Source organism: Crinia signifera, chromosome 2 (assembly GCF_055691185.1).
Source record: "Crinia signifera chromosome 2, ASM5569118v1, whole genome shotgun sequence".
In the NCBI taxonomy this organism is placed as follows: Eukaryota; Metazoa; Chordata; class Amphibia; order Anura; family Myobatrachidae; genus Crinia; species Crinia signifera.
In genome coordinates, this window is record NC_139218.1 from 22,761,551 (window position 1) to 22,782,421 (window position 20,871).

Consider the following 20,871-nt stretch of genomic DNA (forward strand, 5'->3'; position numbering starts at 1 on the left):
TACCGGCCTTGAGGGTCGCTATAATTATTTCTACATAAATTCACCTAGTGAATGTGTGGTTAAAAACCACGTGATTGCTCATGCAATTCGATAAATATTATGTGCAGCTCATAATACCTATCGATGCTACATTCGACGGCGTGCCTGCGCATCGCGTTGAATGTCAGCTTAAAAATGCATGCAATCATTTAATTTATCGGCCAGACGTGGCCGAAATCGAATGATTGCATTCGATATCTCACATATGTATGGACAGTATAAGTTTTTCTGGATGAATTTTGTCCTTCGAAGACTACTAATTAGGCAAATGCAGACCCTTTAGTGCTTTCAGATCTTCAAACTGAAGATAAGAGAAGGAATGTTGGATACAGCACAAGGCTGATCTATTCCCACAGAATATATCTTTTTCCAGCCAACCGTTTTTAATTAGGTAGATAGTTTTGAAACATTGTCAGCGGCAGCAGTTGACTTTGAAACACTGGGACGGCCCTCTGATTGGCTGAGGCCGCTGAGAGAGCACTCTCTCAGCCAATCAGTGACCTCACATTCATAGGTAGATAGTTTTGAAACATCTTTCTATTTGTGATATTGCTACAGTTGGCAAATTATTGTCACATTGTGTATCTCAGACAATTTTACATTTACACACTATGTATTCACCATTATTTATAGTTCCCAGGTTTCAGAAACCCAATGCGGGTAAATTCTCCACTTATCTATTTTTTTAAGCAGAAAGATCCATATTAGATATTAAACAAGTAACATATGAATGTTGTATCATAATATTTCTTATTACTTATAAGTATCAAATAGAATAAGTATTACTAATCTGTCCCAATTTATCATCATTCTTGCAGAATTGCTTTCTGTTGATCAATATATGTACAACCTTTTTTTTTTTTTATGATGTCATTGCCTGAGCAGAATAAAAACTATTGGTCCATAGATTTCCGAATTTAAATTTGGCATTGTAACTGTTATATTTATACTAGGTATCTATTGTAATAACAGCGCCAAACTATTAACTCACAGGCGCAAACATTTTAAATAAATATATATTCTGATTGAGATCTGTTTCTCTATATTGCATCACTACACAGATCTCACCACTCTTCTTTAACACTTTTTTTGTTTCATTCGGGCAGATGTATTAAGCTTTAACAAGAGATAAATGTAAGGGTGATAAGGAGAGATAAACGCCCGGCCAATCACCTGCTAACTGCCATGTTACAGCCTGTGTTTGAAAAAAAGTCAGTGAGGAGCTGATTGGTTGGATGTTTAACTCTCCTTATCACCCTTGCATTTGTCTCTTGTTAAGGCTTAATACATCTGCCCCATTGTGTAATGCAATATTCAACAGACACATGTTTCTGGAACTGTGAGATATTTATCTGAACAATCTGTAGATAGTTTGGCGATCCAATGTGCGTACCTGCCGGTCCATCTAGCTTGCGGATCCCCCCAACATGCGGAAAGATGAATTGTCGGTCTTGCACTATTTGGCACACATCGTTCTGTGTGTAGACATGATGAATGATGTCTACAGCATATGATTTGCAGTCATTAAATGGAATCCCGGCGGTCAAAATCCTGACCGCAGAAAACTCAAATCTTTCTCCCTCAGTGGGTGTCCACGACACTCATAGAGGGAGAATAAATTAGCGTGGCGAGCACGCAGGGGGGGGGCATCCACGTCCCCCCCCCCTTGTGGGCTCGCCACGCTAATTTATTCTCCCTCTATGGGTGTCGTGGACACCCACTGAGGGAGAAAGATTCGGGATTCCGATCGCCGGGAAATTGACCGCAGACCATTAAATGACCCACCTAACCTTATCGTTTACTCCTTCTCGTGTGTGTGTGTTCGATATATATTGGCCAGGAGTGTTCTGGATTTCAAGGGAAATTGTATAAGATTGTATTGTTCATTATGTCTATCCGTGTGTGGGCACCTTTACTCTACCCCTAGGAAATTACATTCAGATGGTAAGTTCAGTTGTATTGCCATGACGATCTCATGACCATCATCAATATGCACACCTACAGACTGCTGAGATATGGTCATCATCCTATCAGTATAGTTTTTTTGAATCAAGTGTTTTTTTATTAAGTGTTTCCAGATTACATATAATACAATAATATAACTAATTTAACTAAAAAGAAAATAATAAAGACATACATCTTAAACTTTACTTGTGTGGTACATTATTCCAAGATTTGGAAAGGCTGGTGTATATCAGTTATAGTTGTTAAGTACAAACATTTGCACAGCATTACTGAACAGAGATCATGACCGGTGTTGTACATAAAGTTACTCAGGGGAATGTGGAGACAAGGTCTCCAAAGGGTGCAACCGAGTCCTAAACGTAAGCAGAGCTTTATCGGTTCTGTAATTACAGAGGAGGGGGGTGGGGGGAGGGGGGGGGTTGGAGGGGGTCACTGACATGGGTCTTGCAGATACAAGGCAGATGACTGCCACAGGCTCCAAATTTTATCATATTTCCTCAGGCAGTTCCTCTTGGTGTACATAAATCGTTCATGAGATATGGTAGTGTTGACCAGAGCCACCCACATAGCATGGGACGGGGAGGAAGAGCCCATCCAAGTCCTGGCTATACACACACGTGCCAGAGTGAGCAGAGTATTTACATAAATTCTATGACATTTAGGAAGCAGCTCCTCCAACTCCAGTACAAAAACACAAATGCGGGGATCAGCAAGTGGCACCTGCACACCCGTATCCCGAGCACTAGTCAAGACAGCCTCCCAAAAGGAGCATATCTGCGGGCAATGCCATAGTAAATGCCAGAAATCTGCATCTGGATTCCCACACTTGGGACATGTATCAGACCTGGTACCCCCCATCTTCATAAGTCTATGTGGAGTCCAATAGACCCGATGCAGGATATATAGTTGGATCTGTTGAAACCGTGCAAACGCTGTGGCCTCCCTGGGTGAGCCCAACATATGAGACCACTGTTCGTCCTCAATGGGCCCTATATCTACCACCCATCTAGCCCGCAAGCCTTCCAGCTGGTCCACCCCGGAAAAAGTAAGAAGAGGAGAGTACAGAGCAGAGATCTTCCCCCGGTCCGGTAGCTTATTGACCAATGTACGGACTGGGGATACGGTAAGTGTAGGCACGTTCCCTCTCCACTGTGCACCCACTGCATGTCTAAGTTGAAGGTACTTATAAAAGTACTGTCTTGGTATCGCGTATTTGGTCACCATTTGCTCAAAAGAATATAGCGTTCCTTCCTGAAAAAGGTGACCCATTTCAGAAACCCCAAAGGAAGTCCAGTCTGGGCCCATCCTTAATTTATAAAGTTCAGGAAACTCCCTGTTTCTCCATATGGGGGAGGAGGAATCCACAACCGGGTCCCCCCGTATGGTCCCCACCGCCGCCCACACCCTGTGGGCCTGTTGTAATAGAGAGGGAAGTTTCCCCAGCGTGGTTTTAGCCAGAAGAAATTGCAGGGGCGTGAATGACAGGTTCGCCCGGCGTAATAAGGCACTGGGCAAATTCCCGTGATGTATTGGTGTGACCCATTCAGCTAGTTGGGCCAGTTGCGCTGCCAAGTAGTATAGCCTAAGGTCTGGGAGTGCTAGGCCTCCATCATATCTAGATCGACATAAGGTCTTAGCCGCCACCCGAGAACGTTTGCCCCCCCATATAAAGGAGACTATATGTCTAGTTATAAGCTGAAAGTAGGAGACAGGTATATAAGCAGGCGAGTTCTGGAGTATATACAAAAATTTGGGCTGAACTGTCATTTTAACGAGATTCACCCTGCCCGTCACTGATAAAGGGAGTGTCTGCCAAGTGCGGGCTCTCTGTCGTAGATGGTCAATCTGCGGGGTCAGGTTCAGGGATATAAATTCAGCGGGGGAGTGGGAGACCTGGATACCCAAATATTTAAATTGCGAGCACCACCGTAGGGGGCAACTGTAGGATAGAGGCTGTTGTGTAGTAGGGAGTAGAGAAAATACCACTGACTTATCCCAATTTATACCTATCCCTGAAAATCTGGCATATTCCGTCATGATGGCTAGTAATGCTGGGAGGGAAGAGGTCATCTCGGACAAGTACAATATCATATCGTCTGCATATAGTCCAATTTTCTCCTCTGTGTCTTCTATTTGAAACCCTTTAATTAGGGGGGATGCCCTGACATAGCAGGCCAGTGGCTCCACTGCCAGTGCAAATAGCAGGGGAGACAGGGGACACCCCTGTCTAGTTCCCCTGCCCAAGCTAAAGGAGGATGTGGTGAAGCCATTAACCATCACTCGGGCAGTCGGCCCGGAGTACAGCAACTTAACCCACGATAGAAAATTTGGACCTATTCCGAACCTGCTCAGCACCTCCCACAAATAGCCCCACTCTACCGAATCAAAGGCGCGGGCTGCGTCCAAGGAGACCACCACCGCGTCATCCATTCCCTCCCGAGCCCACTGTAAATAGGTAAAAAGGCGGCGCAGGTTAAGGGTTGTCGATCTGCCAGGCATAAAGCCGGTCTGATTGGCATGTACCACCTGAAGCACAACCGCATTTAGACGTATTGCCAGTAGTTTAGCCAGTATTTTGACATCAGTGGACAGTAGCGAAATGGGCCGGTATGAGTCAGGTGACAGCGGGTCTTTACCAGGCTTTGGAATAAGGGCTATCAGCGCCTCCGCCATAGACGCAGGGAGAGATCCTTGCCTCAGCAGATGATTATAGAGGGCCAGCAATCTGGGAGCAAAGAATGTTATGTGGGTTTTGTATAATTCGATAGGTAGCCCATCCACCCCCGGGGACTTAGAATTGGGGAAGGCCTTAATTGCCGCCTCGATCTCCTCTAACGTGAGGGGGCCATCCAAAAATTCCCTGGAGTCAGCGTTCAGACTGGGTGTCGTTATCCCATCAAGGTAGTCAGCTAGTTCTGTCGGGGCGTAGGTTGCTCGGGATTCATATACTTTTTCAAAATGTTTACAAAATGAGGTTGCCACTGGGAGGGTCCCTGTACAAATTGTACCGTCGTCCTGTCGTATACTGTGTACAACTGTAGGGGGTTGGTTTTCTCTAGCTAAATAAGCCAGGAATTTATCCGACCTGTCACCCTGTGTGTAAAAGTCATGTGACTGGAACAAGAGACGCCGCTTGGATTTATCCAGCAGCATTTCGCACCATTTTTTGTGGACAAGGAGCCACTCCACACGATCAGCTGTAAGCCCTGACATCAAATATTTCTGCTCAAGCTCTGTACTCTGCCTCTCCAGCTCAGCCTCTGCCTTTCGGCTAAAGACCTTAAGTTGTGCCACCCGGGAAATCAGTGAGCCCCGCAACACCGCCTTAAATGTATCCCAAACCAGTGGGGTATCTCCCTCTATAGGATTATTTTCAAAAAATTCCTCCCATAAAGCCAGTAATTCAGAGGCCGCCCCCATCTCCGTCAGCCAGAAAGGATTGAAACGCCAGAACTTAGCGCCTCTGGTGCCCTCCAGCTCCACCTCAAGACACACCGGGGAGTGGTCAGAAACACCTCGGGGCAAGTATTCGATGGCAGTCACAGAGGGAACCAGCCGCCTGGATATCAGGGCCATATCTATACGCGAAAAGACCCCATGAGTACCCGAGAAACACGAAAAGCAGCTAGCCGTTGGGTATCTTAGTCTCCATACATCTATTAAGCCCACTTCTCTGACAAGTCGTGCAAAGGTCGTCATCCCACTTCTCCCTCCACCAGGGACAGGTCTCCACTTGTCCAACGACTCGTCCATTACAGCATTAAAATCTCCAACACAAATGACTGGGTATGTGGGGAAGTCTTGCATAAAGGTACATGCCTTATTGATGACAGTGGGCTGGTATGGAGGTGGGTTATAAATGGCCAACAACACCAGGGGGGAGTCATGCAGAGTGCCTGCCAGGAACACATAACATCCCCTAGGGTCCGTCTGCACTTTTTGACACCTGAAACCCATGCATTTATTTATCAATACTGAGACCCCCCTAGAATTAGGGTGAAAAACTGAGTGGAAAAACCACCCCACCCAAGGTTTTTTTAGTGACAATACTCGGCTACCCACTAGGTATGTTTCAAAAAGGCATGCAATTCCTGGGGAGCGAGCTCTAAGCTGATTCATCACCAAAGTACGCTTGACCCGGTCATTAAGACCTCTGACATTCCATCCTAGGACTTTCACCATTGTACAACAGTGGGAAAAATAGCAAACAGAGGGAGATGATACTCAGTAAGAGTATCACATCACACCTTCCCATTCCATTCAGCAACCAGGAGCAAATATGTAGGAACAATGTACACACTTCAAGAAAAACAAAAAAACTAGATCAATCCCAACCCACCCGGCATACCCACCCAAACATAGGTACACTTTGTTCCCCTAACGTCAACCCCGAATCGACTCCTCTAAGGAGACCTTTCAATTAACCTAACCCGAGAAAAAGAGAAAAAGAAAAAGGAAAAAGGGATTTTTGTAAGAACTTACCGTTCGAATCCCTTTCTCTGATATGGTCCTGGTGACACAGCTCAACACTGGGATGTAGGAGGGTCCGAAGGAGCCAGGCACCTATCCTAAAGTTTTAGAGGGTAGGCTCCTCCCCTACTGCATCCCTGGACTCTTCAGTTCATCTTTCAAAGCCACTGGAATACATTAACTCAGTACAAACGCCTGCACATATTATATGCACATTTTATAACAGAAACTGTTAACTTTTAACCATTTTAACATGAACATCATGAAACTTCTGGCATACTTACTGAGCGTAAGGGAGGGATAGCTGTGTCACCAGGACCATATCAGAGAAAGGGATTCGAACGGTAAGTTCTTACAAAAATCCCTTTTTCTCTTTCAATGGTCCTGGTGACACAGCTCAACACTGGGACGTTCCAGAGCCGGTCCTTTGGGAGGGTACGCTCAGGTCTGCAGCTCTCAGCACTGCTCGCCCGAATGATGCGTCCTCCGACGCGAACTCATGGAATCTATAGAATTTGGCAAATGTGTGAACAGATGACCAAGTGGCAGCTCTGCAAACCTGCTCAGCTGTGGCCCCATGTCGAACCGCCCAAGAGGTGGCGACTGACCTGGTGGTATGCGCATTTATTTTGGCCGGTACCGGTCTACCCACCTTGGTGTATGCAAAGGCTATCACAGACCGCAACCACCTAGCAATAGTCTGCTTAGATGCAGGCCAACCAATTTTGTGTACGTCATACAATACCAACAATGTGTCAGTTTTCCTGACACTCTTCATTCTGTCCACATATATGCGTAAAGCACGCACAACATCCAAAGTTCTCAACTTGTCCCTTTTCTTAGAACCCTCTGGGGGTTGAAACACAGGTAGAACTATCTCCTGATTTAAATGGAAGGTAGATACCACCTTCGGTAAAAACTGAGGCACTGTTCTCAAAACAGCCCTGTCATCATGAAAAATTAAGAAGGGAGATTTACATGACAAGGCTCCCAACTCTGAAACTCTTTTAGCAGATGCTACTGCTAACAAAAACACTAGCTTCCACGTGAGAAACTTAAAGTCAGCCGACCTTAAAGGTTCAAATGGTGCCTTCTGAAGGCATTCCAAAACCAGTGATAGATCCCAAGGTGCTACTGGTTGCTTATATGGAGGCTTCAACCTGGATACTCCTTGTAAAAAGGTTTGAATTTCCGGTAAAATGGCTATCTTTTTCTGGAAATAGATGGACAAGGCCGAAATCTGCACCTTCAGTGACTGAAGGCTTAGCCCCGATGAAAAACCATCTTGTCAAAATTCCATCATTCTTGATAGCTTAAAATGAGACGTATGAGCCTTTCTCCTCTCACACCATCGAATGTAAGTCTTCCAGACTCTATAATAATTTGCCGAAGATACAGCTTTTCTGGCTTTTATCATCGTCTGTACTACTGCCTCAGAAAACCCTTTCCTTTTCAAAATGGTGGTTTCAATAGCCAGGCCGTCAAAATCAATCGATCGGAATCCAGGTGATTGAATGGGCCTTGTCTTAGAAGGTCTGGTCTCAGAGGTAGTCGCCATGAGTCCACAGACAACCTCTGAAGCCTCGAGTACCAGGACCTCCTTGGCCAATCTGGGGCCACTAAGATCACTGGAACCTTCTGCCCCTGTATTTTCTTCAGAAGTCTCGGTAACATTGGTACTGGTGGGAATGCATAAAGGAGATCTCCCTGCCAGTGAATAGTCATGGCATCCACTGCCTCCACCAGTGGATCCCTCGTTCTGGCATAAAACCTGGGCACTTGACGGTTGACCCTGGATGCCATCAGGTCCACATCCGGGATTCCCCACATCGAGGTGATCTGGTGAAACACCTGAGGGTGTAAGCTCCATTCCCCTTCCTTGAGCTCCTCCCTGCTCAGGAAGTCGGCTTCTATGTTCTCTATTCCTGGAATGAATATAGCCGATACAGCTGGAACATTCTGTTCCGCCCATAGGAAGATTCTGGACACCTCCCACATGGCCAATCTGCTGCGTGTACCTCCCTGGTGATTCAGATACGCCACAGCTGTGGCATTGTCGGTCTGAATCCTCAAAGGGAGGTTCTGTAACCTGTCTCCCGCCAAGGAAATCACTTTCCAGACAGCTCTCAGCTCCAAGATGTTGATCGGTAACGCTGATTCCTCTGCCGTCCACAGGCCCTGAAGCCTGAGATCCAGGACTACTGCCCCCCAGCCCCTGAGACTGGCGTCGGTAGTTACTACCAACCAGTCCCAGGTCTGTAATGACCGACCCCACTGAAGGGAATCTACTTCTGTCCACCATTTCAAGGATTCCTGAGTGTCCGAAGACAGCACTATCATCTCGGATTTCATGGTCAAAGTGTTTCCTGACCAGGCTGACAAAATGTTCCATTGGAACCTCCGGTAGTGGAACCTGGCAAATTGAAGCGTCTCGAATGACGCCACCATTTTCCCCAGGAGCTTGAGGCACCTCCATACTGAAATGCTCTGAGCCCTGAGAATCTCCTGGACTAGGGTGACCAGATCCCTGGCCTTTATCTCCGGGAGGAAAACCCGATGAAGATGGGTGTCCATTATAACTCCCAAGAATTGGAGTCTTTGTGACGGTACCAACTGAGATTTTTGCAAATTTTAAATCCAGCCGTGAGCCTGCAAAAAACTGATGGCCTCTGCCAAGTGACTCTGCAGCATGGCTGCTGACTCCGCTTTGAACAGGAGATCGTCCAAATAGGGTATTACTGTGATTCCCCTGAGCCTCAGCACCGCCGCCATCACTGACATTATCTTTGTGAATACCCTTGGCGCGGTTGCTAGCCCAAAGGGTAACGCCCGGAATTGTAAATGCAGGTCTCCTATGGCAAACCTCAACAAGGTCTGATGCTCCGGGTGTATAGGGACGTGCAGATATGCGTCCTGGACATCCATGGACGCCAAAAATTCTCCCTGGTCCAGACTCAGGAGTACTGACCGTAGAGACTCCATTTTGAAATGGTCTACCCATAAATGAACATTTAGAGACTTCAAATTTAGTATTGGTCTGAAAGACCCGTCTGGTTTGGGCACCAGGAACAGCGTGGAGTAAAAGCCTTTCTTCCACTCTGTCTTGGGGACTAGTGTAACCACCCCTTTTTCCAAAAGGGAGTGCGCTGCTCTCACAAGAGCTGTACGCAGCCGTGCCTCCTTTGGTAAGGATGTGGGAATGAACCTCTTCGGAGGTGGCCCTCTGAAAGGGATTTTGTAACCCTGTGTTATGATGTCTAGCACCCAGGCATCCTGGCCTAGAGAAGCCCAAGCGTCCCTGAAGAGTGTGAGACGCCCGCCCACTTTTGTCACTGTCGGGCAAAGCCCCTGACAGTCATGCAGAGGGTTTATCCTCTCCTTTATTGGCAGGCTTCTTGTGAAAAGAGCCAAATTTTGACTTTTGTGTCTTGCCTCTAGAGGACTGAAACCTTCCCCTGAAAGACTGTCCTCGAAAGGACGCACCACCTCTAGGGGAGGGCCGAAAGGACGGCTTAAAAGCAGAAAATCTGGACGTCTGCTTTGCTGAGGAGGCCGGCAGAAATGTACTTTTGCCGCCTGTGGCCTGTTTTATAATCTCCTCTAATTCGGTACCAAAGAGTACCTTTCCTTTGAAGGCTAATGTTTCCAGAGCCTTCTTGGACTCATTGTCTGCTTCCCAGGCTTTAAGCCAAAGCACTCTCCTGGCATTAATGGAGACTGTGGACACTCTGGTTGCCATTTTAATAGCTTCCTCCTCTGCTTCAACTGCATATTCTGCTGCTGCCTTAATCTTTTCTGCAAGCAGTAATGCACCCGGGTCAGCCTGCAGCATGGTGCATAATTCACCAGCCCACTCTATCATGGCCTTAGAAACCCAGGCTGAAGCAATAAAGGGTCGTAAGGTAAACCCCACCCCTTCAAAGATAGCTTTGAGGTTTCCCTCCAGCTTTTTATCCACAGAATCTTTAAAAGCTGCACCGCCTTGTACTGGTAATACAGTAGCCTTGGACAACCGTGCCACTGAAGCGTCCACAACTGGGACCTTTTCCCAGAGCTCCGCATGAGACTCTGGCATGGGGTACAGACTAAGGAATCGTTTTGGCATCTGAAGCCTCTTATCAGGAGTTTTCCAAGCCCCTTCTAACAATTCCTGTAACCCCTCATCTGAAGGAAAAGTAACAGCCTCCTTCCGCTGTCGCTTAAAAACACCTTTAACAGGAGTCTTATCCTCCACAGTCAGCTTTAAAGCCTGCTTCACAGCTACAATGAGATCCTCTACACCAGCAGCAGAGTTCTCTTCCAAATCATCACCCTGATCCCAGGGGATGTCAGTATACTCTCCTTCCTCTTCATCTACCACAGTAGTTAAAGCATAAGACCTTCTAGGGGTCCCTGCCACATCATCCATTTTGTCCAGCATTTCACTGAACCTGTTAATCCCTTTTGCAGTATCCTGCATCACCTGGATAAGTGCAGGATCTGCCTGGGTAAGAGGCAAGGAGCCAGACGACTGCTGAGATGATGGCATAGGTCTCTGTGATTCTACCAGCCCATCACTCTGCCTGTCCAAAAGCTGCACCAAAGCGTTTACTGACCTGCCTAGGGCCCTGGCCCACGCAGGTTCCATCTGCTCTGCCCTATGGGGATCACTGCCCTTGGGTCTCACATCAGCGCAAGTAATACATAAGCCCCCCTTGGCCATCTGCTCAGGGACAAACTTTTGTGTGCAAACATTGCACGCGCTCAGTGCACTAAGGGCTCCCTCCCCCAAAACCACAGCCTGATGCTCAGACATGATGCAAGTGATAAATGTATATCTATCAGTATACACAGTGCAAACAATGTACAAGCGTTTATACAGAGCAATGCACCCAGTCACTTATCTGTCTGTTGGTTTCAACTGCGGGGAAGCGATGCCCAGGAAATCCAAGTCACTCTGCCAGGATCAGTAAGCCAGCTCAGCTCCGCTGCAAGCGTTCTGAAAGGCGCCAAAGTCAGAGTGAAGGAAGAGACCACAGGTCCCTGCTGCTGCGGGGTCCGTGACCTTTTGGCGCCAACCACCCCCAGCAAGCCGCTCCTTAGGTAGGATTTCCTAGTTCCAGTGTCTCCCCCTCAAACGGGGATCACTTGGAACATGCCTGTCACAACGCTGCTGTCCTCTCATCTAGGAGCTCAGCGTGTAAGCTCCGCATAAAATGGCCGCCGCCATCACGGAGCGCCTGTCCCCCATGATCCCCACCTAAACGTGGAGCCGGTTTCAGGGTACTCCGGAGCCCAGGCAGCCTTTTAGAAAAGGCTATAAGCGCTGCACAGGGAGACCAGACAGTGTCTACCCTGTGCACAGTGAGCTGACAGGACGCGCTTCTGTCAGCTCCTGCTGCGCAAGCAGTGTGAGGATTCACTATGAGAATCCTCACACTGTGCCTACCTAGCTAGGGTAAAAGTTAATAAAATAATAAAAATCCCCTAACTACTCTAATTCTTCGGCTGCTCCTGCAGCCCTTTAGAATAGCACCCACTCCAGTGGGCACCTAACACGAACTGAAGAGTCCAGGGATGCAGTAGGGGAGGAGCCTACCCTCTAAAACTTTAGGATAGGTGCCTGGCTCCTTCGGACCCTCCTACATCCCAGTGTTGAGCTGTGTCACCAGGACCATTGAAAGAGAAAAAGCCTAGACCCTTAGGGGGGCAGCTACTATTTATGGCCTAAAGAACATGTCGCTCCTGACCATGGAGCATAAACATTTGATCAAATAGGAGAGAATACCTCTTAGAAATCATTTCTAAATAACATTTCTAGAAAACATGGCTCTACATGACAGATATTATCAATGCAAGGTGCCTGGGAAAAATGAGAGACAGGGTTTTAAGCATATCAGACAAACTTCAATAGACACATCAATGGAGGGGCAGTTCAGGGAGGCAGCTCCCGTGGGGCTGGCTGTGTGTCCATCCAAGTTGAAGCAGCCTGGGGTGTGTCAAAGAAATGGGTGCGGGCACCAGCAACCACCCGCAGTCGTGCCGGATAAAGCATCGAATACTTCAGCTGGAGGGTGCGTAGACGCTGTTTAACCCCAGTGAATTGTGACCTGGACTTTTGGACTTCCACAGAAAAGTCCTGGAAGGCCGCCACCCGCTGCCCCTCATATTCAAGGGGACCCTTCACTCTCGCCAGTCTGAGTACCGCGTCACGGTCCTTGTAATGCAGAAATTTTGCGATGAATGTGCGTGGCGGAGCACCAGGAGGTAGCGGACGCGTGGGCACCCTGTGTGCCCTCTCCACTGCAAACTGTGGGGTAAAAGCTTCCTTTCCAAACAGAGATATCAACCAAGACTCAAGGAAAGATTCAGGATTCGCACCCTCCGCCTTCTCAGGGAGGCCCACAAATCGCACATTATTCCTCCTCAGCCTCCCCTCCATATCAGTCAGTTTCTGCTGACAGGTTGACATTTGGGATTCTAACGTGGTAAGGCGATTGGGGATAGGCGCTGTGGTATCCTCCAGCATAGAGATTCTGGTCTCAGTTTCTTCAACCCTGTCTCTCAGCTTCTGCATGTCCTGTCTTATAAAGGATATATCAATTTTAACTTCTGCAACCTTGCCAGCAAGTCTCTTCTCTGAATCAGTAATGGCCTGCAGGAGTTGTGCCAGCGTGACCTCTGGTGGCTCCGCCATGTTGGGTTCAGGGGAATGGACCTCAGCAGGGGGTGGTGTGGGGTCTTGTCTAGCAAATTTTGCCAGTTTAGCCGCAGCAGCTGGTGTATTTCTGCGGGACATAGGGCAGGCTGAAATCTCCCAGCAAGTCAGGACAGCACTCACTGGTCCCCTGCAGCAGTTATTTGAGCAAACCACGGTAACCCGTGATCAGGGGGGCACACTCAAGGGGAAGCACAGGTGTGAATTCCTTATAGATGGTCTGAGGGGTACAGCATGTGCCTCACAATATTCTCAAACACCAACCCGTGTAATAAGGGGTGTCAGCAATAGGATAGGGACTCCAGTAAAGAAAGCAAACTGTTCCCAGGGGATAGTCAGGTCACTCCACTTGCTCACAAAATGGTGGAAGGTGCATACTATTTGGCAGCAATTCCTTTCCCCTCATGTATATGCTGTCCAGCCAGGGGGTATACACTCGATGAAGCTTCTACTGCGCCTATACCCCTTGTAATTGCCCGGTGACAGGGGGTAGGGGATCCCTCTTGAGCCTCAGGGTCCCAATATGATGCGCGGGGCGTCTAGGTCTCACAGCTTTCCCTCCTCAAGATGGCGGCAGGGGTACTCACTGTTACGCAGGGCCCTGGTGAGAAGTTCTCCGGGAGCTGATCGTCAGGCACAGGGGAGGCACGTTTGTCCGGCGCTGTGGTTAGCAGCAGCTGTCCTCTCTCCTACTTCTCGCCCGATATCACTGCCGCCTCAGGTGGAAGCTATAGCGGGAAGCGCCCTCTTTCACCGCCGTCACTCTCACGCGGCTGGCGTCTGTGCTCCCGCAGCAGCAGTTCTCTCTCCACAGACCCCTGTAAGGCTGCAACGTTATATTCACAGGCGCCGGGGGGCACTGCAAGCACCGCAGGGCACGGAGATAGTCGTCCGTATAGCCCTGCACGGTGGATCTCCGCAGCAGCCGCCGTCCCCCTCTCAGTCCCAAGATGGCGCCTGATAGCGCGTCCAGCAGGGAGATGTCCTTCCCAAGTTGGACACAGGTCACTCCGGCTGCGCAGGCACCTCACCTCAGGGCCAGAATGATCAGGGGCATGTAGGTCACCCGTCTCCAGCAAAACAGAGGTTCTCCCCGATGACAAACAGTGTTTGCAGGATGATATGGTCAGGAGCTCAGCAGGCACGCGTCCTACACCATCTACCGCTAGGCCACGCCCCCCCATCCTATCAGTATAGTTACTCATACTTGTGCATTCACTCAGAAATAAAGTGTTATACTCTGTGAGAGAAGCCCCCTGCTGCCTGTACTAAGCAATTACATATTTGGATTGTGGGTCCCTGATGGACCTGAGTCTATATGGAATTCCCTCTTACTATCAGTAATTGCCTGTTACTGACTCAGCCCACTGAACAGTGGGCAAGTATGTTCGCTGCCACCACCAGGCTCCTACCGCTTGACACCTGGAACCACATTTGGAACCTCAGGCTAATTTCACTCATAAATCACTCATTTATGTGTATGCATGGTACACTGAGGACATTCCTCCTGGTTAGCTCAATGGTCAGGGTTGCCGGGCTTACTCCAGGAAATGTATTTATTTATTAGCAGTTTCGGTACTTGTGAGTTATCCGGGCTGCCGATTTCTAAATCGGGTCGGATCGGGCACATCGCATCGCATGCGACCATCGGATGCGATGCGATGACCCGATTTTTCCATAGGAATCAATGTTAAAATGGACTGAGTCCATTTTAACATGGAATTCAATGGGAAAAAGGGGTCCTTTTCATACCCCTACTATCCAAGTGGGCATGGAGCTGGATATAAACCTGTGGCGAGCGTAGCGAGCCACCGAGCCCGAAGCGTGGCGAGCCCCGCGAGGGGACACAGAATACCGTTCGCTCGCCACGCTTCGGGCTCGGTGGCTCGCTACGCTCGCCACAGGTTTATATCCAACTCCATGCCCACTTGGATAGTAGGGGTATGAAAAGGACCCCTTTTTCCCATTGAATTCCATGTTAAAATGGACTCAGTCCATTTTAACATTGATTCCTATGGAAAAATCGGGCCATCGCATCCGATGGTCGCATGCGATGCGATATCGCATCGCATCTGATTGTATGCCTTAACTTAAGGCATACAATCAAAAAATCGGCAGCCCAGATAACTCACAAGTACCGCAGTTTCTTATATAGCGCAGCATATTCCATTGCGCTTTACAAAGGAGACAGTGATACAACAAACAGGGTATTTACAGACAGTCAAAATGTAGGAGGGCCCTGCTCGCAAGCTTACAATCTATAGGGAACGGAAAAATGTTTTATCGCATTAATCACAGGATGAAAAAAATTGGCTTAAAAGCAAGATGTTTATTGCTCAAAAAAGTCTTAAAAAAAAAAAAAGAAGATGAAGTCCTCCGTTAAAGGTGCAAAGGACCATTCATTCACCCCATACAAGAGGTTATCAGCAGCATACTCTCCACCCTCTTCAGGGCTCACATGTAGTTTTTATTCTGTTCTTACACATAGCACCACAGGGGGTAGCTCCAACCTGAGGACTTTTTAACCAACCATGATATCTCACAGCATTAATAACTACAGACTACATTTGAAAGGAGCAAACAGATTGTTAGTGGGTATATGATAAGGAAAGTACTGCATTTTTTAAAAGGTGTCAAATGCTAATTTATCTTTTCCTTTGAACAAATTTCGTAAGTTTTTTGTGCATTTTTTTAAATTACTAAAAGGAACTGAATATCGAATGCAAAACAACAAGTAGAAGAGGGAATCAGTTGAGGATACTCTACATTTTCTTCAAAAAAATTATAGAAAAGCAATCATTATATTTGGGGTGCATAAGCTAATGAAAAGTTGTATTTGGGGTACTTTTAAGCAATTTTTTTTACCCCAGTTAAGCTAACTGAAAACTTACAAATGCCTAATTAGTCATTGGGGTGATAAAGGGGAGAATTTCTGTGCTCCCCAACCACCTTAGTTCACAGTAAGCGGCCAGGCAGGCATCGCAGAAATTAGTACAGCCGACTGGAGACAAATACCAGACCGAGACTATGGCCCTTATTCTAGTTGATACGGTCGGATGCATATTTTCGGACAGGAACCGAGTGTTCTTAGCCCCGCCTTCTGTACGGATCGCTCACACTGTCCGAATGCGGTAAGACGCCGTCCGAATGGGCCGCGAGTGGATTTTTCATGTGAAAACCTCCTCCATATGTGGGAACCTCCCCATCATTCGATGGTCGCCGACCATCGAATGCTGGACCGAATGGTGAGGCAGCACCGAGTGCTCCAGACCACTCGGGCATTTCTCCGTGTGAAAGCAGGGATATGGGCGGGCAGCTGGCATCCGGCTATGTCATATGTCCGCCCCCCCACACGTGCGTCACGGCCGCATTACCATACGTACGCCCAACATTTTCATGGGAACGCCCATGAAACGCGGGGCGTACGCATATGGTAATGAGCCCAAACAGCCCATCACGCCCCTCTCCACCCCCTGCTAGGATGGTTCCGACTGATCCTTTTTTTTGTACAGAATTCACGCCGTATTCATACATGCACGGCGTTCGCACATGCGCAGATACGCCTCTGCACATGCGCAAACACCAACTATCGGCCGTCCGTCCGCATTCAGAGCCATAGGGCCAGAATAAGGCCCTATGTGCTGACATAACTTAAGCTGGGTACACACTGGGCGATCTACGACTCGGTCGGGTGAATTAGCATGTCGCCCATTGTACACGCACACTCTTGCAGTCACTTGCGACAATGCTAGGTTTGATGTGCTGTCCATCAAACCTAGTGACGCCATGCATGTTGATGAAGGATGGAACAGTGGTCACTCCATCCATCATTATCATGGTTCCAGTGTGCGTGGGTGATTTTGGCTGATGGGGATTTATTTCAATATCAGAATAAATCCCTGTCATTCCAGTGTGTCCCCTTCAAGCACTGACTATTTATAATGTGTGAGGGGTTATATAGTCTTCTCATTTTGTTATCGGATTTCATACTACATGTGTTAATTATTCAAGCATTACACACAACAGTAGAGGGCGGCATTACCTAAAATCATTAGAAAAGCGAAACTACTAAAGGTCCATACACACTTGGCATAATCGCCCAGGGTCTGTCATCACTGGGGGAAAGGCATACACACTGAGTGGCTTTCCCTCTGCCTGGCGCTGTCAGGGGGGTCCGGACGGCTTTGTATAGCCCAGCGCTATACTAAGCCATCCAGAAAGCTGCTCATTTGCTGGTATTACCAGCAGATGAGCGGCTTTCCCAGCGATGATGCGGGAGCGCGCAGCAGCGCTCATCGCTGGGGCATACACACTGGGCGGATTTGAGCTGAAAGCTGCTCAAACTTGGTGTTTTGAGCGGCTTTCAGCTCAATATCGCCCAGTGTGTATGGGCCTTAAGTAACCAAAAGTCATTATTTATTGTCTACAAAGATATTCATTCGGTCTTCGGACACAAGTTACAAAAAACAGCTGTAGAATATAATTGTCTACATACTGTACTTCTACAGGCACATTCTTAAAGCTGGGTACATAAAATATGAGATCTTTCAGCGATATGCACGATAACGACTCGATATTTTTGTGTATATCTTCCAATATGTATGCACTCTGGGCTCGATTTACACCGGCTCGCTAAGCTATGTATATTCGCAGGGGTGGGTCCAAGAGGTTTTGAAGTTCTGAAGCAAATGTCAACATTTTTACCTTGGAAGGGTAAAAATAGGAACGGGAAAATTACTTTGAAATAGAAATGCAGGTTTGGAATGGAGCTGTAAATGTATTACATCGACTTGGCTAAGGTCGACACAAGCATTAGGTCAACAGTCAAAAGGTCGACATGGGTTTTTTCGGGTTTTTTTTTCCCGCATGTCCACATAGACACAGTCAAAGTGCTTCGGGCATGGTGCCTCACTACGCTCAGAACACTATTCCAGTCTCCTAGCACGCCCTAGAGCAGTGGTTCCCAACCTGGGGTACAAGTACCCCTGGGGGTACTCTGCATACCAGTTGGGGGTACTTGAAAATAATATTGGTAATGGCGGAAGATGAAAAAAAAGTATTTCGATGGCAGAAGAAGACCCATTGCCATGGAGATGAACCATGTTGTGTCACGGTTCTGTCTTTAGCATCATCCGCATCATCAGTGTTTCCTTGTTTCACCGTGCTGCCCTAAGACATCAGCAATCATCTGCCTTGTGCCGACACAGGTGGAGGAAGCAGCAGCATTAATTCTACAGGTGTTGGGGGAACCCTGGAGACAATACACAACCAGCAACCAGACATGGAAGGGCACGATTCCTATCCGTTACTCCTTAATAGAAGGACAGGCATAATGCTCACTTCCTCTCCACTCGTAAGTACGGTCTATATTTCAAATTGAGAGGAGGGGGTACTCTTCAATGAAAAGCCTAATCAAGGGGTACGGGAGAGAAAAAAGGTTGGGAACCACTGTACTAGAGGATGATGGTAGAGCATGAAATACCGCCTGTCGGCACAACCAAAAAAAAAAAAAGTGAAAAACTCACGTCAACCTTTTTGACTGTAGACCTTCCAACCCTGTCAACCTATTTTATGTGTTGACCTAAGCCATGCCAATCTTCAGTGGTCGACCCAATGCATGTGAATCTAATATAGGTCCATCTAGAGATCATATTCAGTTTGTTCCACTTTTAACATATAACTGAAGTCAATTAAATAAATATGTATTCACACTAAAACTCAAAATCTGTATAATTACAAAGAATTAAGCAACATCCATAGTACTTAACAAGATGAACCCACAATTGAAGGTCCTAATAGACAGACAATCTACCAGCACATTTATTTAATCAGACTCATCGGTATTTTTCTGCTAAGATTCACTTGTACAATATGTTGCAAAAAAACCCTTCTATAGACAGCTGATACTATGTAATTACCCGGAGCTGATACTATGTATTCCCTTTTGCCCAGGCGGCTGTGATTGTAACAATATAAAACAACATTGCAGTATTTCCGGGATGTGTCAGAATAATGACAGATACGGTCAGACCCGGAAACGAAAATGAAACCAGCGACATCAGAAACAATAATATAACACAACAGTACTATGGAGCAATGTAGCTCCCAGGCCCCCACCATGGAGCAATGCAGCCCCCATACTCCCTGCTCATCCATCATGGAGGACTTAACCCCCACCACTCTCACTGAACCAGCAGCATATAACAATGCAGCCCCAGTTTCTCTTGAACCTTCAGTCATGGAGCAATGCAGCTCCCAGACCCACTTTTCCCCCCACTGAAGAGTCATGCAGCCAGAGAGAGCCTTGCACCCACAGCACGGAGCAATGCAGGACCCACATACACACTGCACCCCCCAGCAATGAGCAATGCAGCCCTCAGGACCCCAGTACCGTAGGGAAGAGAATCACCACATACAGGTCAGGCACAGGCACAGATACTTATACAGACGGTTATTTATTAATGGACTTAATACAGTTTCCCCAATACAGACACTGAGTGCTCTAACAGTTACTATGGTATAATAATAAGGGCACTCTCTGTCACGCCCCCCGGAGCTCTGCCACGTCCAGCCCGCACTATCTCACCGCACTCAGCCGTATTCCCTCCGTACTCAGCGCCGCCATGTTGCTTAAAGGCACAAGATGCCCAGAGAGGGCAGAGCAGCTGAGCGCATCCGTCTTCCGGGGCGGGGCGTCACCCGAGGGTATCGGCCAATCGCGCGGCGCGGCGAGTCTGACGGCAGCGCCAGTCCTGCTCTATTTACCCACGTGACCGTGCGCCGTGCGTACGAATACAAACATGTCATGTACTGTCTGCAAGGCGCTGTGTAGTGTGTATGAGGCGGGGCTGCCCTGATTGCTGTCAGTCTGGGTGGTGTGGTTCAATGACAGCTGTCACCAGGGAGATGGGGAGGGAGAGATTACAGGCCCCGATATGGTCTGGGCATGGGATAAAAAATGGAACATTCTGTGTGTGGCAAAAGATTTTGGCTGTGCAACTTTGGAAGGAAATTTACATTTTTGTGCGTCATTTATATAACTGGAAAATGACGTTCAGAATTTTACTTCAAAATGATATTAAACATTTAAACATTCAAAACACAGCACACAATATAGTTAATGGGTGAAACGCACATTAATTGAGTCCACAACTGCAAAAAGGGACCACTGCTGCTTTGTGCGCTCTGTTGTAATGTCTGTGTGCACGCTCGGCGAGTTGTGTGTGCGCGCACAGCTTAGAGGGAACACTGGTTACCTGCTCAAAGCGCTCATGGAATCAGTAGCGATATATACGCTCTGTGCACCCCTGACAGTAGGACCTCTAGTATCTGTCTAACTCAAGGCGGCAGCTATTTTTTGGATGTCCATTTTCAGCAGATTCCATGCAGACAGCTGAGCAGCATGGAATCTGCAGACAGCAACCATACGCTCCCTCAGCACCAGGCAGCTCCCCCTGCCTGGGCTGCAGTGGCATTGTTACGCCACTGGGACACCCCACGGACAAGAACATGCACCATAAGCTCGTTAGTGGCAGAGGTTGCAGCTCGGCTGTCTGCAGGAGTCGTTGTGGGATCTGGACCATTCCAACTTTTATCTTTTTTTTTTCAAAAACATTTTATTGAGAAAGTCACATAATAAACATGTCATAAATCAAGGCGACAAATCACTCCTTGTTAGACAGAAGTACACCGCGCAGGGT

At 47.6% G+C, this 20,871-nt stretch overlaps 1 protein-coding gene across 1 annotated transcript in view; it reads right to left on the bottom strand.

The window, feature by feature from the left end:
• The window catches only part of MORC3 (MORC family CW-type zinc finger 3), a 50,175-nt gene extending 30,266 nt beyond the window's left edge, over positions 1-19,909 (bottom strand). The window contains exon 1 of the mRNA XM_083171738.1: positions 19,758-19,909. Within this exon, the coding sequence (XP_083027864.1) occupies positions 19,758-19,796 (39 nt within the window). The 5' untranslated portion in view covers positions 19,797-19,909. The remainder of the gene's footprint in view (positions 1-19,757) is intronic.
• Positions 19,910-20,871: the final 962 nt, after the last annotated feature.